Source organism: Ambystoma mexicanum, chromosome 1p (assembly GCF_040938575.1).
Source record: "Ambystoma mexicanum isolate Mex_15411 chromosome 1p, UKY_AmexF1_1, whole genome shotgun sequence".
NCBI lineage: Eukaryota > Metazoa > Chordata > Amphibia > Caudata > Ambystomatidae > Ambystoma > Ambystoma mexicanum.
In genome coordinates, this window is record NC_090921.1 from 1,460,939,453 (window position 1) to 1,460,967,368 (window position 27,916).

At 48.0% G+C, this 27,916-nt stretch overlaps 1 protein-coding gene across 2 annotated transcripts in view; it reads right to left on the minus strand.

Moving 5' to 3' along the window:
• LOC138455450 (deoxyribodipyrimidine photo-lyase-like) overlaps positions 1-27,916 on the minus strand; it is a 392,352-nt gene that overhangs the window by 329,240 nt on the left and 35,196 nt on the right. For both annotated transcript variants that reach the window (XM_069607107.1, XM_069607108.1), the window contains exon 2: positions 5,772-6,726. In XM_069607107.1, coding sequence (XP_069463208.1) covers positions 5,772-6,726 — 955 coding nt within the window. The remainder of the gene's footprint in view (positions 1-5,771; positions 6,727-27,916) is intronic.

Here is a 27,916-nt window from a genome sequence, read left to right on the forward strand (position 1 = left end):
CTCGCCAGCCGGCCTCCCACCGGGGTGCTTCGGTGGGGGCCCGACCCCACGGCCGGTTCAATCCTGTTTCGACGAGGCTTTGCCGCCTTGACCTCCTTGGCGACGACGGCGGGGTCCGCCAGACTTGCCTCGTCCTCTGTAGGCCTCCTGAGACGACGAGCGGGCCGCTTGACGGTAGGTGGAGAAACCGCCGCCGGAACCTTTGGAGGCGCCCTTGCCTCCGCTGCTCCGAAAGGGCGTCCGTCGTTGCTGCAGAACCCCAAGGGCCCGGGCCGTCTCAGTGTCCGCTTTAATGGCCTGAAGGGAATCGTCCACTGTTTTCCCAAACAGGTTGTTCCCATCGAACGGCATGTCCAGGACTCTGGTCTTTACGTCTTGACGGAAGTCCGTAGCCTTGAGCCATCCACGCCGCCTAAGGCACACGCCTTTGCCCAACTGGCGAAACCCAGTGTCGGCGATGTCCGTCGCAATAGTGATGGCGTGGTCCGACGCCACCTCACCTTCCTGTAGGATCTCCAGGGCATCCGCCCTCTTGTCGTCCGGTAGGAAGTCCAGCAGGGGAGCCAGTTTGTACCATAGCTCCCTGTCGTAGCGGGCCACGATAGCCAAGGCGTTGGCCGCTTTAATCGTCGTCGCTGCAGACGAGATGACCCTGCGTCCCATAGCGTCCAATTTCTTTCCCTCGCCGTCCGGTGGGGAAGTCGATGTGGAGGCCGCACCCCCCCCGCTTTCTTCCTGGCCGCCGCGGAGACGACGGAGTCCGGGGTAGGCTGCGCCCGGAGGCACAGGGGGGCCGCGTCCGGGACCCGGTACTTCTTCTCGTACCGGTCTCTTCTAGCTGGCGTCGTGGAAGGGTTCTTGAGGAGGGCGAGGCCCTCATCCCAAATGTTGTCCAGTAGAGGCACCGCGAGGACCGTCTTCCTCTTGGCCTCGCGCCGTTGATAAAGGAATCCTTCCTTTTTCTTCTCCTCAGGGCAGAGTTGGAAAAGCTCGGATGCCCTGGCGATCATGGAGTGGAACGATCCAATCTCGTCGGGCGGAGAAGCCCTGGTGGGAGGTGATGACGGTAGATCCTCGTCGTATACCTCGTCGTCCGTACCCGTCGCTGCCGTGTCAGTCCCCGTATCATCCCCTCGGGTGGACGGGGAGGAGGGCTGGACGGGGCGCGACGGCTGAAAAGGAGGTGGAGGGTGAATCCTTCTTTTCTTGGGCGGGGGAACACCAGAAGGTCCCGGTTCAGGATCCCCCGACGGGAGAGGTTCCTCCGTCGGCAACGGTAGTCTCGTCCTTATCTCTGAACATAAGGACTGTATAGCCAACAAAATGGCCGCCGAGTTGTCTTGCGGCGCTGGCAGAGGGGAATCCGACGGGCGATCAGGGGCCCCGTCGGCACCCTCGACGATGTCGTCGTCACCTGCGTCGGGATCCATCCCGACGGGCCGGTCTTCTTCCACGCCAAGGCCGTGGCTTAAGACCTCGATCAGCTCTTCCTCCGAGGTTGAGGCCGAATCTACGACGACGCCCTGCCCCCCCTTTTTCTTCCCCGCCGGGGATTTCACGGGGGTCCTATCGATGGGCACAAAAGAGGACTCCCTCCGAGGTGGCAGGGAGACTCTGAGGACTGGTGTAGCCTCCACAGGCTGAGCCAGGGCCGCCGCGACAGTATCGATAGAGGGCTTGGCCGGATGGATTAAGGCCTTCACCACCTTAGGTGCGCTCACCGCCTTATCCTTGAGGGGGGGGGACACTGCCTCGCTCCCCCTCCGATGGGGCCTTCGAGCTCGACCGGGGCCTCTCCAGGAGCTTCGCCGGGTGCTCGCCCTTCCTCTTACCCGACCCAGAGCGTTGGCTCGTGGCTGAAGGTGCCGGGGAGGGTGGGCCCTGCCTGGCGCCCGCAGAGCCCGACCGTTCAGCGCTCCCGGTGCCAGCGGACTCGCGGTGCTTGGCCTTGTGTTGGACCCCTGTCGCCGGGGCGTCCTCAAAGGTCTTAGAAGACCGCTCGGATTTCTTCCTCTTCTTCTCGCCTGACGGGCTCTTCCCTTCCAGCCAGTTGGCGAGACGTTGATGGCGGTCCTTCATGGTCCGCTCCGACATATTGCCGCAAAACGCACAGTCCTTCTCCACGTGCGTCTTGTCCTCATGTAAGCAGTAGAGACAAAAGGAGTGTTCGTCCTCCTTAAAGACGTTCTGCAGCTGGCATCCAGGGCAGATCCTGAACAGCTTTCCGGGCGTCGAGCTTCCCTTCTCCTGGGCCATGTCCGGGCCTGAGAAGCTTCTGGAGTCCTCCAAAAGCATAGCTCGACGAAATCTTCACCCTTGAGGGGCGCAGACGAATCCGACACGGGTCCCCGTTGATCGGATGGAGAGTCGGTGGAGCTTGAGGCTCTTTTGACCGAAAAAACGAAGTTTTTGAGAAAAAACGTGAAAAAATAGCACTAACGCTCGAGAGCAATAGCACGAGGATCCCAACACATGAACGTGCGGTAAAAATCTGAAGATGGCTGCCAGAGGCGGTGCTTAGGTAGAGGGCAGTCATTGGCTGTGGTCAGTATGACGCAGAGACCAGTGATTGGTTATTACTACGAAGGACAGATCAGAAACGAAACTGATACTGGTTTTTTCTTTACCGAGGATTCCCAGCCTGACGACGGGGAATATTCATGAGCATGTGAATCCATGCCAGACCCCATGCTGGAGAAACTGGCCTCTTCCGGGCTACTGTAAGATTTTGTGTACCCTTGGGTTTGTCGCTTCCACAGCCCAGATTCCTGCTGGTACTTGAACTTTACTGGTATGCGGTTCTTTTGTCCATCCCTGCGGGAACCGTGCTCAGGACATGGTCTACATGGATGTGTGATTGCACTACATCCCTCACTGTGTGTCAATGCTTTTATTCCACTGTCTTGCAACCGGCCCGTGACAATCTGCGCTGGTTTCACACGCCGCCTGTTCCCTCTGTGCACCAGGTGTTCAGGGTACGCGTCAGTGAGGGCAGGCGCTGATGTTATAGATGTTTCAAAGGATCTATTCGATATCTGGTTGTCCCATCTTCAGTCTTCCGCAGTGTTCACCGGCCTATCCCACCGCCCACTGACAACTGTGCTCCCGATGTTCGGGCTCTGTGACGCAGTCTGCTGGTGCTGGTGTTATTATGGCCACTGCCACTTCTGCCCACACATATGCAGCTTCATACGCGTATTGACCGTGCCGGCTGCGCTGCCTCTTCCGCATGCGGCTAACACTGAGGGACGTTCCTCCTTGTTACATGCCCCGCTGTTCTCCCTCTGGCGCTTCTCTCCCATGTGGGGCCCCTGCCTCTCGTCACCCACAGCGTTCTGTGGCAGTGTCTCAGCTATCTCGTCCAGAGTGGCGCATCTACTGTTACATTGTCACATTGCAATCTCTGGCTAGACTAGGTCTTACTGCGGACCCGCTGGCAGGGTTCCTATAAGGTCGCATGCATCCACCAGTGACTGGCAGCCGTCCCTCCGTGCTGCATTGCCCTGTTGCTGTCCAGTCCTTTGTCCAACTGTGTCTGCCATCTTGCTACATTCGTCTCACGCAGGACCCTAAACTTCCATCAGCCTGCTTTGTTTCATTTCTCCATCTCCGGATCCCAGCTTGCACACGGATCTTCACACCCACGTTAGGTATCTGAAGTCCAGTTTATGTGCACAAACGCACACTGCAGCATCTATTTCTGCACAGGATCATTTCGGATCGGCAGGAGCTCCTGGAAACCACGTCCTACTGCATGGCAACTTAGCCACGGCCCCTGGTAGTGATAGTTTCCCATCAGCTGGTATTTCTTTCCTGGACCTATGATTCTCGTCAGATTTCCTTAGGTGCTTGCAGTGCTTTGTGTTTTCTGAAAATGAAAAAGAGATGGCGAGGACAGAGGCTGGTCAATATTAACACAGGGACAGTGTTACCAATAGCCCTGCATGTATTTAGGCACTCTGGGGGGCCAAGGGCTAGCGTCCAGCTCAACTCCCCACCTCACTTATCCATGAACCTGTCGGACTAAAAAGAGAGGGCTCCTAAAATATACGTACACAGGTTGCTGGAAGCCTTTTGCACAAGTCATCCTACTGTCTACCTACCCAATAAAACGCCCATCTCCTTTCATGTAATAAGCTGCATTGGGCAGAACTTTATAGAAGCACAGGTGCACAAATCCAGGAAAGCACACTACTCATCCCATGTCCTCAACTAAGCATCGGACTCCATGCTGCACTTGATGCTGCATGAGGCCCGCAAAAGGAGAAGAGGTGATATCTTTTATATCATGTTTAATATAATGGTTCATGCCAAAATCCTTTAGCTTCATATCGCTGATACAAAAGGTGGTATTATTACCTAACTCAACTCTCTAGTGCTCCATGTATTGACTTTGGACGGATAGGGGACGGGGGTGGCCCTCGTTGGAGTCTATCCTATGAGCATACAAAAGTACAGACCTTTAAGCCTCCATATCACCACTGTGTGTGCGATAAACTCATCTCCAAATAAAAAAGAGGTGCTGGACAAAGATAAGCGAATAAGCGAAGGAATCAACTCAAGTAGGTTTTGGTGAACAAAATGTTTTAAGCTACTTTTTGAAGTACCAATGAGCTAGTTTGGGCCAGATTCCCCCAGTTTTTGTCCATCTCTTTGGGCTTTAGTAGTGACCACCATTGGGATGCTCTCACTGTTCAAGGACATCACACTCTTAGTCAGCAGGTACGCTGTTGACTGAAGCAAAAGGGCATGACAACTAGTGAAGCAGGTGCCACGGAAGGGTATCGTGGCGCACATAATGGTGGTACTCACATAGGTCCTTTAAAAATAAAAGCATTTCAATATTACACAAAGGTGAAGTAAGAACAAGAAATCAGTTGCTTACTGGTCTCCTCACATCATTCACGTAATTATTATCACAAACTAAAACACTTACATTTCCATGTATTTGTTGGGACCTTACATGCGAATGGACAACCACCAAGCTACTGCAGGTCGTTTTGGAGTAGAAATCCTTAAGTTCTGGAAACTCCTCAAGACCTACCTCTTCTCTTCCTCCTTCTCTCTCCCTCTCTCCCCTGCTAAACTCCTTTCTCCTCGCTGCCTTCCCTCCTGCCTTCTCTTCCCCAACCGGCTCAGTTAGCGGACTAGTCGCCTGGTGCACCTCCAGAACCTCACAGGTCCCAGGCTCCCCCACCAGTCCTGCACTTGCCTCCGGGCCTCTGCACCCTGCCTGGCACTACTGAAATATGCTCCATGAGAGCGGCGCCCACTCTACACTTAACCCAGGCCCCCGTTAGACTGGGCGCACTTGTCCCCCTTCCCCACCCTCACACTTCCTGTTTTGCGCACTTGCACGTCCTGACCTTGAATGTTCTAGGCCTTTCATGTCTGTCTGTCCTCCCTCCGTCCCCCGCCCCTCAATCTTGGGCATGCTCGAAACACTCAAGCATAGGCGCATTGCTACCAAGCAGCACGAATCTTCGCCAGGCCAGTACTGTAGTTCATTGATCTGTATGCTCCACTCCCTCTTGCCCCTCACCTTCTTCCTTCACTCTTGGTCAAGCACGTTGCTAGTAGATCTGCCTCTGGCCTAGTATGCTAGCTACTGTTGTAAATCATTCGGAATCTTCAAGCCATAAGAATGTCTGTATTCCCTTGCCCCCTTCCCGCCTTTGAGCGCTTTGAAGCACTTCACTTGTGTATAAGTGCTCTACAAATAAACAATTACAATTTACAATGGCTGTGACCAATTCCAAAGAGAATCTTACCTCTCAGTCCAACTCCTTCAGTACGAATTGAATAAGGCTCATACAGGCAGTAGGAATGGCACAATCTATAGTTGACTCCTTTCTTCTGCAGCATTTTAAGTATATGCTCATCTCTTTCCTTCAACCATGGCTCATAAACCGAATTTACAATCACTGTGTCTGCCCCAACTTCTTCCACAATCGATGCCAGCTCCTGGTGACACGAGAGAGTTGTCCGGAACACAATATGACTGCCATATCGTTCTAACAAGGATTGGTTCAGCTGGAGCAAAGCATGGTGGAGCCAATATCGTGTGGCTCCACCAGCAGCTAATGTAAAATTCTCACCATTCTCCTCACTGAAACACCAGAGAAATACAGGAATAACGGGGGCACCAAGTTCCAGAGCGCTCATCAATGCAGGGTTGTCATGAATGCGAAGGTCCCTTCTAAACCAGACCACCACAGGCTTCCTGGCTGACGGACTCCTCAACAACGCAGAGGTCCTCTTTCTCCTTCCTTTTTTACCCTGTCGCGTGTGCTTTACTTTTTTTGGGTCCGTTAGGGCTTGCACTGGAAAAATCCCTCCATTTTCGAAGCAGTCCAAAACACAGTCTTCTGGCTCAGGCTGACCCTGATAGGCATTTGCAAAACCAATCGCATCTCGTTTTTCACTTGCAGGACCTCCCGCCTTTTCAGAATAGTTTCCTTCCTGAAGCCCACAATTCAAACTTTGCCTTTCTGGGTTGGGTACGTAGCTCTGCGTCTCTCTATCCTTTTCTCCAAAAGAACTTCCAACAACAGATGCAAAGGAGGGTGGACTTGACGTTTTCAGATTATCACCAAAACGTGCAGCAGTATTCTGTGCAATAGGAGGGTGTAGGCTTTGCGTCGTGAGATCTGCTTCATGGAGAGATAAGGCCAGGGCCAGGTCAAGCTCTTGATCATAGTCTGAAGCAGGCAGATGTGGCAATTCCTGAAACAAAACAGTGAACAGTAATTTAGAAATGGTGTGAATAGGCTACACGCATTGCAATGCAAACCTTCCTCGGTTCTTATACTATGTCTCTTTAAACCAAAAAGCAAGTGGTGCCTAGTCACAATGAAGTTACTCTGACTTACCCTTCACTTAAACCGGGAGACGACAATTCAATTCACAATTGAGTTAGATTAACTCTAATTTATAGCAACCTCTTTGTGAATTGACTACCCCTTTCTAGTTAGAAGTCTGGAGTAAGTCAAAGTACATTTCACTGTGTATGGCACAAAGTATTTTTGGAACTGCAATTTCTCTGATAAATCACTTTGGAAGCCATGATCGGAGATTAAACAAAACCAACGTCGCCTACAGCAGCCTAATAAAGTCCTGATGCTTTTTGAATTTCCGATTTTGCATCATTTTAAGATGTGAGCTACAGATTCCCATATAGTGCAACAATATACATTAGGGGTCCTCAAATCTCATGAGTGTATTTGCAAAAATTGTGCCACGTGGCAGCACCATTCACGCGGCACTGTTTACAGTGTGGCGTGTGCCGGGTGTAGTGGATAAGTTTCCCAAAGCTGTGAACGACCCCTAATGTATATTTTTGCACTATATGGGAATCTGTAGCGCTAATCAACAATTTGATAATACGTTTATTCTTTACAAATAACAGATCGAGCACACTTAATATTATTTAAGTAAGGTCTCTGCAACTCGCGTTCTAAAATTCTCGCGGTGTAACCATGGCACAGTTACTCAACATTACTTTGTACTTACCTGGACCCCATTATTTAATATAACTATCCTCTCCACAGGCGGGATTTATCCCATGAACAAGGCAACCAACTAATTGTAAAACTGACTAACTCTGATACCTAATAGGTAAGATCCCATTCCCATTAATAAGGAAATATATATTATCAATGTTATAGACTTTATCATGTAGCAAATCTAGTACTACTATGTGCCCCTAACTAATGCATTACATTCTTTTTCTTTCTCTTCCCACTGCCAATTTATTTTATCTTTTCCCACCCATACCAATCCTTCCCTTACCCCTTCCCTGTTTTTCTGTGATACATTCTATGCCATTACGAATCTTCATTGTTTGCAATTTGTCTTGTTGATTTTACTACTCATTTAACAACTGTTATGATAGTTACATTTGATTTGATGAATTCACTTTATGTAATATGGAAATGTCTACTTTGACTTATGACTCTGTGCACCTTCTTCAGCCCTGATTGTAAAAGGCGAGCTCATCGCCGAAACACGCGTCTCAAAAAAGGGCACTTTGAATACATTTCAAACTTTTTTCACAATCACTGTGTGTGGATCTTTATTGACCTTTGGCGCTGCATTTTTAGTGGAGGGGGACTCCTATAGCCGCGAGTACGCTTTATCCCTCTGTAATGAGGTTACATTAACCAATCTCGCCTTGGAGCGCAGGGGGCACTGGAGACAAGAAATGCTGGATCACCAGGCAATGTGCTACCTGGAGATGGTATGCAGGGGATTCCCCAGAACCCCTCCACTGTTCAAAGCCCATCATATGTTATGCCATCAGGAGTGCATAGCGTCCAAAAGCTCCAGAATAGACGCCCACCTTTTCAGGAAAGCAAGTTCTTTTTTAATTATTGTAATAATAACCACTCAACGAAATCCCTAAGATTCATTGTAGATAGCAATCTGCCCTTCCAACAACATATCATGAAAAAGACTCAAACGACTTGGTATGAGATCGCTATATTGCACAAAATCAAACGGTTCCTCCCACCCCAGGATGTCTGTACAGTGGCACAGGTCCTAGTGATCTTGCATATTGATAGGGGTAAAACCCTCCTCACAGAGCGCCTCGCTACTCATGTGGCCCCCTCAAAGCGGTCCACCACACCACGGCTCATCTCATCACTCGCTCTAGGCAATTTTACAACATCACTCCACTTTGCTTGAATTACACTGGCTCGCCTTCCAGGTTAAGATCTGGTTCAAAACCATGTGCCTCACCGGCAAGACAATGCCGGCCTACCTGATGGCCAAATTAAAAACATCAGGTTGCAGACAGACATTTCACAGTAAGACCATCAACAGGCTGAAAACTAGATTGGCCTGCAAGTAGAAAACTAGGAAACAGTTCTTCTCGATCCACACGCCGGTCCTCTAGAACTTCATCCCGGTAGCAATATGGGCTGCTCCAAGTCTCTTTGTTTAGTAAAGAACTAAAGATATGGCTCGAGTCTTCCAACAAAGCCTTGGTGTGACCTAGCCTTTGGCTATCTTGCACAAACCCCATCCATATATTGTACTGCGCTTATCATCATATACTATATAAAAAAGGGCCAGTATGCATGTCTGAAGCCATCCTGTCCACTTCGCCTGTTATCACCACTAGAGGGAGCTGTTGCCTTATGCATACAACAATTAGACTTCAAGTTCATCTTCCAGGTGGACAAAATGTGTATTTCAATAATGATAAATAACATACAATTAGCTGCAGAAAAGGCCCAAGACGGGATACCTAACAGCATACTTCAAGTTGCATACACTAAGAAAATATATACATTTAATAAAAACATACAGGAATTCATTTGATTAAGCACTATTTCTCTAACAAAATGACTTTGCTGTTGAATGTACATATGTCTTATGTAATTATTGTAATATTTCTAGGTATGTATAATTACATCAATAATATTCTTCATGTACGTTTTAAACTGACTTCAATTTACTTTATGATCTCATATCTACTTCAAATCATGCTGCATGTGAATTGTATTACTCTGACATCCCTCAACATTATATATTTGAGCCCAAAACCCTAAGTGGAATCGAAGACAATAAGGAGCAGATACAACAATTGGCCATATGTACTATGTTGAACTTTCAACAGATTCTGTGCAATTTCGTTTGAGGTTACTACTCCTCCACGTAAAAGGTGCAAGATCCTTTACAATAAATTTATTTTCCATTAACATACATTTCGTTAAAATGCAACACATAATATATTCACACTCTGAAAATGCTTTCCTTTACGCACGTTAGCCAGTTCCACATTAGGCTTTTCCACTAGTTAATAATATTCACTTGATGACTTGTTAAATTCTCGCTACCAATATTAAGCTCTATGACCTGGGTAGCGCACCAGGGTACCTGAGCTATGTTTGCGCAATCACATTATATAATAATAATAACCAAACCCAATCCATCTTTACAGGTCCTGAGAGTCTGTCAGAATAGCATCAGGGAACCATATAAAACCCAATCACATACTATAACACTTCATTAACAGGAAAGGCCATCCTAAAATGCCCAGTAGCACCCATGGCCTGTCCCCACAGAATTAGGCATGACTTGCAGTGACAGGTGTGGGCCTTCCTACATGTTCAGTAACGGGAGTCTCTGCCTACAGGGAGCAGCAATGCTGCCCTTGCTGGTGCAGCCTCCCTCCATTACAGTGACTGAGGCGCCAGGGAGGCACTTTCACTTTAGTAGTGAGCAGTGGGGAACCGGCCTACAGGCAACTGTCGACTCCCTAGCAGGCATCTACACCATGAGCCCTTGTGAGGGCACAGTAGTTTCTGCTCCTTTCACCATCTCATTGTCACCCCAACCCCCTTCTTCCATCTCTCCTCCCACACATCCCTTTGAAGCAAAGATTTTGTTATAAAGAGCATCACAGCCTAACAGCAGGCTCACTCCTCACTCACTTGCCATGCGCGCGCTATGCGCTGGGAAGTGGCTTTGTAATAGTAGCACACGGGGGTGCTGCACCAAGCAGAGGCTTGCCAATCTGCCACAGAAGGATCAGGTCACAGAGTCAAATGCAGCAAAATCCACCCTGCACTCGGGTCATTTCTCCACGTTCCAAAGAGTATCACAGCCTAACAGCAGGCACACTTCTCACTCTCTTGCCACCATTTGTTATAAAGCTTTGTTATAACACTTCTAGTGCTTTATTCCTCAAGCTTAACAAAAGTTTTATGTCACTGTGCTTGTAATGTTTAACTACTTTTAATTCTTATATAGGTACAAATGTGCTTCAAAATGCACTATTTTGACCCAAGTTTTCTTGGACAAAGAACCCCCCCTCCCCAAACTCCACTAATAAGGGTTGGGCTTTTTAGCGACATTCACTCGCAGAGTAATGAGGCCACTTTGAAAAACAATTGTAGGGACACTTTTAGTACCCAGTCCACCCATGCGCTTAAGTCAGGCCTTTGTTCATTGGCTGGCTCAGCAGGCTCTCTCTCTAGATTAAAATGCAATTACCAACCTGAGCCTTGATCAGAACCACTGCCCTCGAGACCAAAGGCCTGCAGTAGCCGCTCCGTTCCTAATCACTGAACCTCCTAGTGCCATAGACAGAGACGTCTTTATGGGCGGCCAGAAGGGACACTTGCCCTGGGGCCCCAACCTGTGGAGAGGGCCCCACAAGGCTGCCTAATCTAAATAAGTCGGTTGCCATTCTTTATCTAATTTAAATAGCACAGGTCAGACTATTTTATTTTATGGCATTCTGCTGGGGCTTTACTCCTATTGTCGGTCTGTTGTTGACAAGTGCATTCTGCTCTGATCAATTATGTGTTCACTGTGGTATTCATAGTTTGTTCACTAAGACACAATTCCTGTAGCATTATCACCTTTCCGTCGGGATTATACTGATCATGTGCAAAAGCCAGTGGAAATGCTTTTGATAAATTTGAGTGCGGCAATGGTTCAGAAGATAGTTCGGCGTGATCTGAGTTAATATGTAAGATTACAATACTAAATTCCAGCAAGGTCTACTCATCATTTCCTATTTGAAGCTGAAAACTACCGTGTATATGTACTTTGTTTTGTAGCACATTCTATTATCAGCAATGTACATGCACCAGATAGTAGTTGCTATAAAAACAAAGCATCAATGTGGTGAAGGTCTAGAAATTGGTTTGTTCAGATGGGGACTTGTAAAACCTAGGTATCCACCCCCTATGATGAGCATAAAGTATTTGTCCAAGAGGTAATTAGGTATCCATATTCAAGACTTTGGAACCTAAGCGCTCATGCTTGTATGCTGCCTTTGCCAGCAAACAATACAGTGATCCTGGACAATTAATATTATATCACTGACATGACTGTGCTTTCTACTGTGAAAAGTATTCCCCTTTCACATGCTGGTGGGATTGTTTAACCCATTACCGAATCGTCCTTTTATGTAGGTCATTTGACTAGAAGGGGTTCTAGACAGAAGAGAGCGTACCAGATTATTTTAAGGTCTGCTCATTTGACACAAAAAATATTTCGCTTTTTTTGGACAAATCAAAGGTTTTGTGCGTGTTTATAAATAGCAATTTCACAAGCCTGTGTAAGTGTATTTAAAGCTTTAAAATACAAAAGAGAAACTCAGATGAAGTCTATTAAAATCACATGAATTTTGCTGCTAGTTATATACTTCCTTTAATGATGGAGACAATAAAGCTAGAATCATTCCCGTTTATAATACACTTCCATAACATTTTGTTTTAAAAAATGTCCAAGTCCCTTCTATAAAATGAGATTATTTTCGTTGATTGCAAGTGCTTGAAAAGCAAGCGTTAATGTGCGACATTGCAGAGTGGGTGCAAATCCCCAGCTTCACCTCTTAATTAATGTGTCATCCTGGCCATCTCATTTAATCTTGTATTGCCAAACCTACCTAAATTGCCAGTCTCTAAACATTTAAAAATTGTCGCCCTTCAGAGTGATTTTGTTCTCAGAGTTTGATCTTTAAAACAGCCTCACTCATGCATTTCAGTGGCTATAGTGTTCCTTCCTCTATATTAATAGTGAGCATTGATATTCTGCATACCACAGCCACATGTTTCTTTGCTCTCTAATGGCAATACTGCTTGAAAACCATGTCCCTCTGCTAATCTCAATTGGTCTGGATACAGACACCTTCCTGGTAGCTTCTAATCTTCATCCACTATCTATGCTATGGTATATGTAACTTCCTCTTTGCTTCCCATTGGTCTCCGGTATCCATGCCTGAGCACTTTTGTTTTTTGTGAGGCAACTAATCTGTCATCTTTCTACTCCGGATTATGTGCACCTTTTTGATACAATCTGTGTCCTGTGTTTATAATATGGCCTGTATACCTTCCTTGTGGCTCCTATTGATGAAATGTGTCCTGTACCTATACTAGAACACAACAGCCCTCGTTGTGGTAACCTTGAAATGCTATGTCCTTGTCATTCTGATTATAGCAGGAATGAAGAGTGTAAAGGGACTGAAAGGGAGTACCCTTGCCTATTTTGATCGCTGTGATGCAGCATATCAACCTATGTGTTTTGAGTGCGATGAGGGGGGTGTGACCAGATATCTGGATACCTTAATTTCTTTGGTTCAGTGGAGGGGGGCCCCCCCATGGTGTCTGTGCCCCGGGCCCCAAAAGTGCTTAAGGTGGCCCTGCATATACAAACAAACTCACAGGGTAATCCTGCAAGACACCACTAAACTGGTATTTAGCAATCCACACATCTCGTGCACAGCCACTGTGAAGGAGCCTGCATGGCATGTAGAACAGCAGTAACTTCACCTGGACTCTGTATTAGGTAGCAGCTGCAGCCCCTCGCTCCCCTCTTGCTACCCCCGCCTCTGCCCTTGCGACCCTTTGCTCAGAGGTTGCAGGGACAGAGTCAGACATATATAGTAAACATTGGTGTGTGTTTGCTCTTTGTTGCTGGTGCACAGGGCATAATGACTGGCCTACCTGAACTTAACATCTTCCTCTGTCTCCAGCACAGCATAGTCATTACGTCTGTCTTCCGGACAGATTTTCACTAATATCCTCTTTTCTGTCACCCCTCCCCTCCAATACCTCCCTCATCTTATCTCTATTGTCTCTCCCTACTCATCCTCACCCATTAATGGTGGCACTATATGGGAAGTACTCTTGGCGGGCTTCTCATCATCAAGGTGTATCCTTAACGTCTATTGCAATGGCACCATCATGGCTCAGGGTCCTAAACCCAACCTCCTCCTCGTTAACAGGTGCCTGCCGTCCCTCACCAATGTCCTTTCTACACCTGCTACTCCTTCCTCTCTCTCTGTACCTACTCCTCCGACTGGTGTACCACATCCCTGTAGCCCTCCTCGGAAAACCTTCAAAGACAGAGACCAGCTTCATCTTGCCACGCTTAATACTCGCTCTGCTATCAAACATTCTGCTGACATCTGCCTCCTCTCAAAGACCTTGACCTCGACATCCTTGCTCTTACCGAGACGTGGTTCAATGCCAGCTCAGTCACTGCTTTTGTCTCCCTTCTCCCCGATGGCTACAAGATCACCTCTAAGCCTTGCCCTAACCCTACTGGTGGTGGGGTTACCCTGATCTTTCCCGAGTGTGTCCCCGTATCCCTCATACTCACCCAACCATACTCCTCCGATAGTCTAGTCTGCAAGCTGGTCCTCTCTCCTACTTCCACCCTGACCATGGCCACAATCTATAGCCCACCTGGCTCCATCTCCCGGTTCCTCTCAAAATGAGCCGATTTCTCCTCCTCTCTCCTTACATCTACCTCTAAACTCCTCCTTGTGCGGAACTTCAACATCCACCTTGACTCCTCTATCATGATTCCTACTCTTTTCCGTGAACCCGGCACCATTCTCCCCTTTGGTCCTACCCACTCAGCTGGACACACTCTTGATGCCTTTATCTACACTGATCTTTTGCCCTCTACCCTCTTGCCACCCCCTCTCCTAGTCAGACCTTTCCCTCCTCACCTCCCTCCAGGGTCCTCTCGGTCCTCTGTCCGCACCCCTCCTCCAGTTCTGCGAACCTCGTTCACGGACATCCGCCCGATGAAATGAGTGCAAGTTGCTGCCTTCGCATCCACCTTCATCCACCTCTCTCCTTTCACTGCAGACTCTATCCCAGACTCTGCTCTCCGAAACCTAACCTTGCCATCACTAAAACTATCAACATTCTTGCCACAGTCATGAGAATCCACCTGAAACAGGCCACCAAACGTAACACTTGGTACGACTCTAGCAGCCCTGGAACGCAAGTGCAGAGCTGCTGAATGGAAGTGGCAGACCTTAAGTTCATCCTCTGACAAACTGGCCTTTTGCCTTTTTCAAAAGGCAATATCGTCTCTCCATTTGTTCCAAGAAAAAGGCCTACATCCAGGCTCGCGTCTCTGGAGCATCCAACAACACGGCTGAACTCTTTCAAATCTGTAAGGAACTAGCCAATCCTTCTGCAGTCTCCACCTCGCCCCTCCACTTCCAGGCCCTCTACTGCACTGGCCACCCACTTCACTGCAAAAACCAATGATATCCCGAGTACTCTTTCTCTCCCCCCCTCTGCTCCCCTTCTCTCATCCCCCTTCAACCCCTTGCCTCTCATCCTCCCTCAGCCATTCTCTCCTCCTCCTCTCCTGTCACATCGGATGAGGTCCCTAGGGTTGTCCACTCTATGAAGGTCTCATCCGAACAGGTCTCCCCCTGTTCTTCCAGAACTATTAAGGACAACATCGGCTCCCTTGCCCATGCGCTTGCTGATTTCTGCAATCACTCTCTTGGTACTGGATCTTAACCCTCTTCCCTCAAGCGCTCCCTTGTGCACCCCCCCTTCTAAAAAAACCTTACGTCGGCCTCTCCTGTACGGCTAACTACCACCCCATTTCTATCACTCCCTTCTTTGGGAAACTCCAGGAGAAGCTGGTTCTCCCCCAATTGACCTATCATACTGAGCTCGTTGGTTGCCTACACAACCATCAATCTGGATTCTGAGCATCCAGAGGCACAGAAACTGCTCTCCTGAACACCGGTGAAGAACTGCTTGCATCTCTTGACTAACTCACCCGCTGTTCTCATTCTACTTGATCTCTCCTCTGCATTTGATACAGTCAACCACTCCATCCCCATAAAATGGCTCCAGAGTGGGCAGCCCGTGCCGGCTCAGTGCGAGACCTAGATGCTAGACAGTGCTAGACAGCCAGCAAGAGCATGCTTTCTGGTCTCACCTGTCCCGCTACTAAAATGTGGGATAGTGCTCTCAATTTCTGGCCCTCTGGTCTGGGTTGCTACCATTATTCGGTGGCAGAATAGAGCATCCAGAAATTGGATCTGGAGAAAGGAGACGTGTTGAGGGTGTCCTTTTCAGTGTCTGCCCTGAAGACCCTTTGTGGGGCGTCTTAGAATGTGAGTGCCACATTGTGAGGTACAGAATCGGACAATAACACAGACACTATGTTTGGAGCCAGGAAAACCCCTTCACAAACTTGGGTGCAGTGGTGGCATGGCCGTGCACGGTATAGGAGTTATCTCGGAGTCCAAGGGACTCCATCCCTCACTAACTAAAAGTGACTTCCGTGGTGCCTCCGAGTATCAAAGTCTGATGGTGCTTCTTGCAGTGCCCTTTCTGTGAAGTCACTTATGTTGGTGTTATTGCATAGGCAAATTAGGACGTCTGCATGTATTTTGCCCCACATGGGCCGCAGAGCTCTTACAAATGGGTGTCCTGCATGTATAATGGCCCTACGTACAGTTTTGTAACTTTTTTGTGCTGTGTAAGGTTTAAAATTCTATCTGCAGCTGATGCGCTATCACGTCTAAAGTGCCCTGCAAAACCATTTTGTAAAGTTGCCCACCCTACTTGTGAGTTGAGAGGTATATATCTGAACCCTCCCGAAAACTGTACCTCCTCCTTTACATAATGGCCTCTGGATGAAACCCGCTGCACGGGCACACCAGGGAGAGGCACATGCAAGCAAGTTTTCTGTAATGAAGAGAACTGAGAAAAGGAGGTGCCACTGCCAGGCAAAGGTGTTGAGAACATGTCAAGGTCACGCACTGGATGCAAATGCCCAAGAGGGAATCGAGTAACACCTCACTCTGAAGCAGGCAGTGTCACGGCCACCGGCCATTTTGAAACAACAAAATGGCTGAAGTATCTCCTTTAATTAGCAGGTGAAATGCTCAAAAACAGTACACAACGTAGGAATCATAAGCGCTCCTTGCAACACCCAGTTCTTTCCCCCCGTTACTTCACAGCCGTGTACATTCATAGCATGTTGGATTGATAGCTGTTCGCTGTAATGCTGGGCTATATACATACAACGTAATACCAAATGATATAGGGACAAACGCAATGTGTGACCCTCAGCGCCATACAACGACCGTTTAATGCGCACTCTCAGCAAGTTGTCAATCCTGTGATGTTGGGTGAACCCTGCATTGCTGTATTTGAGCACACAGACTCCACAGCACTCTGTTGCCCAATGCTCCTTCGGCACTATACGAACTAGCATGCAGGACCTCGTTGTTTGATAAATATATAATTTTTCCAACGCCTCGAGGAATTTGAAGGGCAGCTTCCAGTGATTATTTTGTGTCTAAGGCTCAGTCTCAGCACTTATTTCCGAACCCCAACACTTATTTCTGACCCCCCATGATGTGCACAATCCCCCCCCCCAAATCTAACTCTCTCACTGGTTCCACAGTCACTCCCTTCCTCTCCCTATCCGTCTTCCTATTCATCTACTCAGGCTCAGAGCAATTAAGCACTGGCAGAACGTCACCACAAAACACACCGAGATCAACAACCAACATATCACATAAGATTTAAAGTCTTTTGGGAGCCTCTCTAGACCTTAGACTACACATGATTGCAGAAATGTATGAAGATTATGCACGCCCAGTTCACAGCGTCAAACTACGTCTTTTCTGTAAAGCATTGGATATACTGTATGTCTGCACACCTACACATCCTAAATTAGGATGTGTAGGTGTGCAGACAGAATTCGTTTCTAGTGTGGTGCTAACCCAACCCAAAAAACTGCCTCACATAATACCGACTGGTGTCCATTCCTGTCCCAAAGTTCACGCAGTGTCCCTTTTGTTTACGGTTGTTTTAGGTACTCCAGCCGAACACAAAAGCAGTATCCGCGTGTAAAAATGCAGCGTTTCTCGGCGCTCGCCTAAGAGAGCTGGGTCTGCGCTGCCCTGTAGTTGCCTGGCCTCAGCGTGAAGTCGTTGTGCGCAGCTTCCCCGCTACATTTATCTTCTAATCTCCCCCTCCACAGTTCAACCCCCCTCCCCCTCCTCAAGGATGCAACCCACTGCCCTCCAGTACCCCCGCGGCTCTGCGCAGTCTGCTAATACAGCGCTCTGGGAAGGAAAGCTTACCTGCCAGGCCAGCACTGGGAGCCTGAGGTGTCTGCCAGGCGCAGTGCCTGGGAACTTCTGTGCACTGCTGGGTGCTGCAGAGGGCATCGTCCGACAGTCTTAAAGGCACAGCTCCGCCTCACCATGTACGGGATGAAAGGCTGAAAGGCACTGATGTTTCCCAGGCTGCCTGGAGCTGCAGAATAAGTGGGCACTTGGAGTCAGGCATTCCGTTCGCTACAAAATTGCTTTCAATTAAACGCGGGCTTGTTCTAAGAGCGCGTCTGCCTCCTGCCTGGCACCATGCAGGCAGATGGCTGGGGTGTGTTGCATTATCAAAGAAAGTTAAAACTTAAGTGTTAAACTTTCTTTGATGAATGCCGTGATGAAGGGAACCATGAAGAGAACCTGCAAGAAAGAGTCCCGGTCCCGAAAAAACAGTGCCGGTGTTGGCCACCGGTAAACACTGGCACAAATTAAACACTGCAACTTCCCTCCGATTCATGACTGCATATCTGCTATCAAATCCTGGTATGGCTCCAATGATCTCTGCTTCAATGCCAGCAAGACTGAGATCCTTCCAATTGGGACTCCTGCTCCCTCTTTCTTCCCTTCGCTTTGGCCATCGTCTATGGGCTCCCCCCTTTGTCATCTGAAGCCAGAAACCCTGGAGTCATCTTCGACTCCTCTCTCTTTCTCTCTCTTTACTCCCACACATCTTGGACCTTGTCAAGAAGGCCCATTTTCAACTCCACCTCCTCAGAGGTATCCTTCCTTTCTTCACTGTTTCCCAGGATCTCAATGCCTCCAGAGCTCTGGCGCTCTCTAGGCTGGACTATTCCAATAGCCTCTTCCTTAATCTACCCTCTTCCTCTCTCCGCCCCCTCCAGCTTATCCAGAACAGGGCTGCAAGACTTATCCTTGGCCTCAAGCCCAGGAACCATATTTCATCAGCCCTAAAATCTCTCCACTGGCTGCCAGTTGCTGCAAGGATCAAATTCAAATCCCTCTGCATCATCCATAGGGCTGTCTGTGGCCAGGCACCATACCATCTACAACTTGCTCTCACCAAATAGTCTCCCTCCAGATCTCTACACTCCTCCGGCTCCAACCATCTCCACCTTCACTTGTGATATAATGTTGCTACTTCATTCGCTTTAACACACACCAGTCTCTCAGGTCGCTTGCCAACTCACCGGCTGTGTGCGTTTCTTTCTTGTTTTGCTATTTCCAATTCACCAGTCAAGGTTAGTACCACAGGGTTGGACTTGCCTCCCTAACTGTGCTGTTCACCTGGGAGGGTCGCTGGCGTCCTTGAAACACAATGCAATCTTCACTTGTGGGATCTGGCCTTCCCCACGTGTCTTTCACAGTATGTTGGAGGCAACTACCTCTAGTAGGAAACCCTTGGGGTTTTCAGCCGCCAGCTCTCGTACCTTGTGGTGTTGTTCTGCTCCAGTAGGTGTGCCTTTGTCCTGGGAGTTCTGCTCGTATTCGTGTTCCGCCTTGCTCAGGGTGTGTCTGTAGGTGTTGCCTTTTATTCATGTGAGGAAAGCTAACTGATATCATGTGTAAAGTGCGTGACTTTGCCTGACCTGATTAACGGGACATGTCCAGTACGATGTGAGAGAGTTAGTCTAGTTACTCTAAGTCACCCTCTTCCTCGGCCCGGTGTTTGTGTAAAAGAGGGTTGTGGGAGGGGGGGGGGCGGAGGGGGAGTTGGGACTTTCAGAAAACCCTACAAAATAGGATGGGGTAGATGAAAAAAGGGGGGAAATACCATCTCTCACCATCAGCTGTCTCACCCCACCCCCCGAAGACCCCTCACCCAGGTGATCCTCCTGCACTGATCCACCTCCAGGAACTGGATCCAAAAGCAATTGCTGTGCCCTGGCCACTTGGATGACAAGCCCCCGAGGACTGGCGGGTGAGACACCCTTTAGTTTCTTACACCGCCCATTTTTCTGCCGTTTTCAGTGCTATTACCACCGGCGCAATTACCACCAGCGGTAATAGCGTCCCCAACTTCATTGGGTCTATACCGGTCTGCCGCTACTCGGGATCCTTGTTAGGGAGAATTCTCATTTTATGGCTAATTTCCCTTACCTATAGAGTCCCCCAGCAGCTTTGCTGGATTTGAATGGTGTGTTTCTTTTTACTTGTTAAGAGTGAGACTCTTTTTCCCCACTCTTAGGCATTTTTGCTATGTGTGTTCTAGGCTATTATTTGTGTTTAAAGGGATGGTCTAGTAAAAAATTTTATTTAAAAAATAGATAGGCCACATAAAAAAAAATACTAGCATCCTCCGTTTTAAAACTTCCTATGTAAAATTTTGAGCTATTCAAGCTCAAAATTCGAAAAAGCAAGCACAGGGGCGCAGCCATTTTGTGAAATGGAGGCCCTCCTGTGCTGGCTTTTGCGGCACTAATGAAGGAAAAGCTAGCCAGCTGTAGTAAACAAAGTCTACCGCTGGGTGGCTTTCCCTTCATTAGTGCCGGGACTCGGAGGACGCGGACCGGAGACCAGAGCAGGAAAGCTGCAGCTGAATCTCGGTAAGTGCTATTTATTTTTTTTACAAAAAATAAGCACTAGCTGCATTTTTTTTTCTAAGTTTTCCGGGCTGGAGGAGCCCGGAAAACTAAGAAATAAAACCGCAGCTTTAAAAACATTGTATTTATGTTTGCGGTCGCTTTTGAAGCGACCGCAAAAATAAATACAACGTTATTGTGTTGGAAAACGCTGCGGTTTTTCTTTCCAAGTTTCTCAGGCTCCTCCGAGCCGGAGGAGCCTGAGAAACTTGGAAAGAAAAAACGCAGCGTTTTCCGACACAATAACGTATTTATGTTTGCGGTCGCTTCAAAAGCGACCGCAAACATAAATACAACGTTTTTAAAGCTGCGGTTTTATTTCTAAGTTTTCCGGGCTCCTCCAGGGGAGCCCGAGAGCCCCAAATGGAAAAGCAGATTCAGGCAGACACAACGCGACATTGCGGAAAACAACCGCGTTGTGTCTGCCTGAATCTGCTTTCCCATTTGGGGCTCTCGGGCCGGAGCCCGAGAGCCCCAAATGGGAAAGCAGATTCAGGCAGACAACGTAGCATTTCCCATTTGGGGCTCTCGGGCAGGCAGAAACACACGCGGTATGTTTACATGCCGCGTAGTGTTTCTACCTGCAGCTGATTTCCCATTTGGGGCTCTCGGGCTCCCCGGGAGCCCGAGAGCCCCAAATGGAAAAGCAGATTCAGGCAGACAACGTAGCATTTCCCATTTGGGGCTCTCGGGCTCCCCATGGGGAGCCCGAGAGCCCCAAATGGGAAATCAGCTGCAGGTAGAAACACTACGCGGCATGTAAACATAACCGCGTGTGTTTCTGCCTGCTGTGGCTTTCACTTTGGGTCTCCGGTGAGCACCGGAGACCCAAAGTGATAGCCACAGCAGGCAGAAACACACGCGGTTGTGTTGGAAAACGCTGCGGTTTTTCTTTCCAAGTTTCTCAGGCTCCTCCGAGCCGGAGGAGCCTGAGAAACTTGGAAAGAAAAAACGCAGTGTTTTCCGACGCAATAACGTATTTATGTTTGCGGTCGCTTCAAAAGCAACCGCAAACATAAATACAACGTTTTTAAAGCTGCGGTTTTATTTCTAAGTTTTCCGGGCTCCTCCAGCCCGGAAAACTTAGAAAAAAAAACGCAGCTAGTGCTTATTTTCTGTAAAAAAAATAAATAGCACTTACCGAGATTCAGCTGCAGCTTTCCTGCTCTGGTCTCCGGTCCGCGTCCTCTGAGTCCCGGCACTAATGAAGGGAAAGCCACCCAGCGGTAGACTTTTTTTACTACAGCTGGCTGGCTTTTCCTTCATTAGTGCCGCAAAAGCCAGCACAGGAGGGCCTCCATTTCACAAAATGGCTGCGCCCCTGTGCTTGCTTTTTCGAATTTTGAGCTTGAATAGCTCAAAATTTTACATAGGAAGTTTTAAAACGGAGGATGCTAGTATTTTTTTTTTATGTGGCCTATCTATTTTTTAAATAAAATGTTTTACTAGACCATCCCTTTAATGCCTATGGGATTTTCTCTCACCCATAGGAACCATCTTTATGCACATGTGTTACACAGCACCCTCCGTGCAGTGACACAGGGGTGCTGTAGCGACCCCCAACCATAGGCTCCATTCCCTAGGACTGACTACTGTCTCCCAGAGCATGTAAAGTCCCCATTGACTTTACTAATCAAATCTTACGAACTTAACCAGTACAACCCATCTTACTATGGAGGTACTGGAAAGGGTTAATAGTTTTTCCCTTGGGTTCATTTTCGAGGGGGTACCTTAAAGTCCCGCTCTCTAACTTTACTGGCTGGTGGCAGTGGTTACTACCAAAAATATTCAACCGCAAATATTTCCTATGGGATTTTCCCATTGTTTGAGGCTAATACTTTTTCTGACAGCCTCTAACATACCGCCGGTCTATTTTATTATTAACTTTACTCCGGTAGGTTTTATTTGCCAGAACTTTAATATAACTTCTTTTTCGAGTCTTACTCTATACTCCTAACTCAGGTCGGGGATCCTTTGTTCGCTCTTTTGGCGGGCTTCTGCCAAGAAGCCCTCCTTTCGGCGCCTCTGAGTCTGGGGGGGGTCTGTTGTTTGGGAGGGGGAGTAGAACCCCTGGACAGAGTTGCCACAGCAACTCAGGTCGCACTCGAACCTGATAGGCTGGAGGGTCTCCCGCCAAGAAGACCACTCCACTGTGTGAGTGACAGCTAGGCTGTATGAATGGGTCTCTTTCTGCATAAAAGCAGGGTCCTGAGGACTAAGAGCAGGATGTCGCCGCTGGAACTACGGAACCGAAGGGGAGAGAAACCGCAGACATCTTCAGCATCTACACCACCGGTGAAGCCCTGCCGGATCGTCTCACCACTTTTCTTCCACACAGCGAGAGGAGATCTTCATCGAAAGAGCCTTCTTCCCTTGAGCTGGTGGGAACAACCAGTTCACCCATCGCTTCTCCGGACCTGCCTTGATCGAATCGACAGTGCCCAGCACTTGGAGACCGGATAGCCAGGCAGCTATCGACCCGGACTGCGATTAAAAGGAGCGTACCTTTTAAACTTCGTTTGGCAGCACCACGGCTGGTTTCATCCATGGGTAGTGCAGTGACTCGAACCTTCCTCCACGACAAGAGCCTCTCTTCCTCTGCTGGACCCCTCGAACTGCAGAAACTACCAGGAACAACTGCCACCGCAGGAGCCACTTCTTCACGTTTAAGGTACATTGTTCCGCCAGGCCTCCCTTTCCCAGTGGTAGCCCTAAAGGTGTTTGAAATCCTTTATCTACTTGTTGGGTTGGCCGCCCCCTCTCTCTTAACATTGTCTTTCGCCTCGCATCTACCTTTTCACTATTCGTTTACCAAAGACTTGACTGCAGCTACAAGAACATTTTTGCTCCTAAGCTCTTGGTCCTGTACCACTGACTCTGGCTCAGGCCTATTGACTCTGGCTGATTTGTTAGATCTGCTCTCACTAGATTGATTTTCAATAAGAAAGTTGTTGATGCACCAAAATCTTCTAAACCTCTCTTCCTTCCCACTGGTTTAACTTGTGGAGTGCCATTTTGCTCAGTTTTCATTCACTTATCTTGCTGCTAAAGTGTCACTGTGCATTACTTGTTCACAAAACTACAGGGGAGTGTTGCTACGGGGTGTCTGACGATATTTCGGTTTAACTTGTGCTTTCCCTCCCTTTCGTTAAATTGTTAGAGTGCCATTCGTAGTTGGTTTTCACTGTGCCGTTTTGCCCAGTTTTCACTCTACCGCAAACTTGTCTACAATTGAATAGGGAGTTGTATATACTTTTCCTTGACTAAACTTATGAACTGTGATTAATGTGTTGAACTAGATGTGTATAGAATAAATATATTCTCTTTTTGATACAAAGCTTTGGTCAGGGTTTACTTGTTCCATAGTACTGTGATACCTATTGTGTAAACCCTGAATACTGCTCATCTCCCTCTTGAGACAAGTCTGACTGCTCAGCCATAGCTACCAACTAAATCTTTGTGGTACAGACTGATACCAAAGGGGATCTATTGCTCTCACCTGTGGTCCTAATCTGGTGTAGTGCTCCCTAAGGGAACTGCACTGGATTCTGCCTAACAATCTTGCGCTAATAGTGCCGGACCAAGTAGCGGTAACGCTAATGGCACTGGGCGGCATCCCGCCGCAATTAGGGCCAGGATACCGTCCAACCCCTGATGAGGCCCTTTGCTGAGTCGTTTGAAGTAAACCTTCAAACAGAAGCGCGTGTAGTAGTATTAGGAATTTCTTTGAGTCCCGACAGGCAAGTATGCCAATGAAGGGACTTTTTAGTGATCGTTCTGGCAGGGAGATGGACCAGGAAGAAGTTATTGAAGCACTGTGTTCTGGTTAAAGACTGTGAAAGAAGAAGAAGTAGCAAGACCACTAAAATACTTTGTGAACTATTGTGGAATCACCCTGACAAAACATTGTTGTTGATACAGACAATTGTGGAAGTGTTTTTGCCTCCTAAGAAGAAGTTGTGTTGCACTCTTCGCTACAGACAAAACATTGTTGTTGATACAGATTAATTCTGGAAGTGTTTTGATCCCTAAGCAGAGGTTGTATTACAAGTGGAAAGATAAAGATTTGTCATCTTTTTTTGAACTGTTGGTCAAAGTCCAAGAGAAAAACAAGAAGAACTTTGCCATTAGAAATCTGTTGCAAGACAGAACTTTCCTATCTTGAACTGTTGAGTCAAAATCCTGCTTTGAATCTGGGGAAGGTAATCTCACCCAGGTTACAAGGAGAAACAGTTACTAAGTTTATGTTGGACATAACAGTTATTTCTGTTATATTTGAATTGCCATATATTACCTTTATAAGTTTTTTGTATAAGTGTGAGGAACAGATTCCATTACTTTAGGGTAGGGGTAGTAAGGCGGTTGTTAATAAAATGGCATCTTATGAAAATCCTTTACCAAGTTGTCTGCTTCACATTTCTGAACCCTCACAAGTTCCTTGGTTACATCGTAAGCGACACCGGTATCCGAATTGACACATCTAAAGTACAAGCCATCCAGAACTGGTTAAGTCCCCATGACGGGAAAACCACACAAAGGTTACTGGTTATCGCAAATTCTTACCGGGATTTCATAGCCGACTTCTCTCTGCAGATAGTGACTAATAGCTGCCTATTGCAGGTAAAGCACGCCTTCCAGTGGGATGAACAGGCAGAGAAAGCCTTCCAAAGATTATAGAATTCCTTTAGGGAAGCACCCATCTTGCTGATGACACTAAGCCATTCCTCATCGAGGCCGACGCCTCTCACAGGGCTATTGGGGCAGTTTTGCTTAAGGCAGATCCCATCACTGGTCAAAAAAACGATTGCGTGCTATTTTCGCACGCTGACTCCCACAAATTTAATTACGTTGTCATCGAAAAGGAACCATTAGCCATCAAGGGTGCTTTCAGACAATGAACACCATATACAATGCAGGTTACATCATGTAACAGTGCGCACAGATCATCGCAACCTGGAACATCTATGAACTGTACAGTACCATAACAGTCGTCGTGCCCGATAGGCTTTTTCTTTTTCTCAACTATGATTTGACCTTCATCCCTGGTGCCAAAACCATAAAGGCTGACGCATTATCTAGATCATTGGTGTCTAATAACCAACCCGGTTTATGTCAGTCTTCTGTGCTACCAGCAAAACATTTTGTAGAACAATCCACATCTACCAACCAAATGCGGTCTCAACTGTCTATGAATCGTGGAATCCAACAGAAGAATGGGTTACTCTTCTTCTCCCAAAGGCTAAACCTTCGTGCAAGAGAACGACCCGACATTCTTGCAGCCTGTCACAACTCCCTTGTATCTGGACACAAGGTAATAAAGACCACAACAGACCTAGTCAAACAGTTTTGTTAGCCAGGCCTGGCTAAACAGACGCAGCCTATGTCGCTTCTTTTATTATGATCATCATAATTATTATGGTATTTATTGAGCGCGGACCTAGCTTCGAGAAACAACAGAGTGTTTTTCAGAGGTAACAACCGAACAGATATACACCGGAGGGTAGGATACAGAGGTACACAGAGGAGGGGTATAGCTCTACAGGGTGACAGGGAGGAGGGGAGCGGACGGCGTCTAGCAAGTCAGGTGGACGCGGGAGGACGACATGATGGCCTAGGTGTTAAGGAGGAGAGACTCCTTGTAGAGGTGGGTCTTGAGATATCTTCTGAATTGTAGGATCATGGGGGCAAGTCTGATGCAGACGGGGAGGAGGATCCACCGTCTGAGGGCGTAGGTAGAGAAGGCTTGTTTTCTGGTCCTTTCCTTTTCGCACAGCCAGATTTCAAGTTTGCATTGCCCTGGCTTCTGGTGGTGCGCTGTCGGCCGGGGATGCAGCGTTTCTCTGAGAAATAGCTGGGTGACTTGAGGGTGACTGCCTTATAGATGATGCAGCAAGACTTGAAGGTGATTCGTACATGCAGTGGGAGCCTGTGAAAGTCGATGAGGGCAGGGGTGATGTGGCTGTATCGGCGTAGACCCTTGAGGAGTGCAGCCCCGTGTAGGACACTTCTCAGGGGCAAAAGGGAAGACAACATGAGGCTTTTAAGTAGGGCATTGCCCCCATCCACGTGGGACAGGACAGTGCTTGAACAGAGGTCCTAAAGCTGTCCTGAGGGAGGAAGGGCTGAACTTTGTGCAGGAGGGAAAGCCGATACCAAGCGGTCCGAATTGTCTTATCTAGGTGTGTCTTGAAGGAGAGATGTTTGTCGATGTGGTTTCCGAGGGACCTGGCGCAGGAGGTAAGCTTGGGTGTGTAGCCCCCATGGTTCATGGTCGATAACCAGGTCTGTATATCTTGGTGTTCGGTGTTGTTGGTAAGGAGTAAGAATTCGGTCTTGGAGGAGTTGAGCTTCAAGTATGCACTGGACATCCAAGGCAGGTTTTGAGCCCGTGGATGTCCTGGAGTCGATCTTGAGGTATAGCTATGTGTTGTCAGTATATTGGTGGATGTGGATGTTGTGTGTGGCTTGGAGTGCTCCAAGCGTCTCCATGTATAGATTGAAGATAACAGGGGAGAGGATGGCACCTTGCAGAACACCATAGGTGACTGGTAGCATTGGCGATTGAAAGGAGTCCATCTGAACAAACTGCTGGCTGTTGGCGAGGTAGGACTTTACCGGGATAGTATAAGGTTTCTGATCCCCATGAGCCAATGTAGGGTGTCCGTGAACGCCTGGTGGTCTACTGTGGCTGACAGACTGAGTTGAAACAGGAGGCAGGGGTGGCCACTTCAAGGATGTTGAGGGTGTCGACCACCTATTTCACTCTCTGTACTGCATCTGGGTCTGAACCCAGATAGATAGGTTTGGAGATGATTGTTGGTGTTGATACTGCTTTCTCAATGACCTTACCTATAAAGGAAAGATGGATGATGGGGCGATAGTTGCCTAGGTTGGAGGAATCCAGAGTGGGTTTCTTTAGTAGAGGGAGGATTTGTCCTGTCTTTAGGGTCGAAGGGAAGGTGACTTGAGTTAGGGAACTGTTGATTATCTCCTGCTAGGGAAGGAGAGCTTCTGCGGGTAGGGTTTTGAGGATGGATGCTGGGAGGATGTCGTCTGTTACAATGTCTTATGACTCTCTTCACAATCTTTATTTTTGCAGAAGAGTACTCACAAGTCTTCTTTCTTCTGGATTCCAGAGATAGATGAGTACGGAAACGTCCCCCCCAGTCGTCCAGAGGCCAGAAGACTGGGCTCAGTGCGACCCAGGGGGCTGGTCCCTGGGAAACCCTCTTGGGGAATAAAACCCAGATGATGTGAAGAGTGATCAGGTCCGGCCGTAATCCGATGAGTAGGAAGACTTGATGTGCAGGCAGCAGGCAGTACAGGCGTCCGGTCAGGTGGAGCGACCCCAACAGTGAGAAGGGTTACTTCCGGAACTGAGTGATCCAATCCAGTGGAAGCGCTGGAACAATAGCGCGGAATGGATGAAAAGTAAACAATACAGATCACACCGAAACGGTGA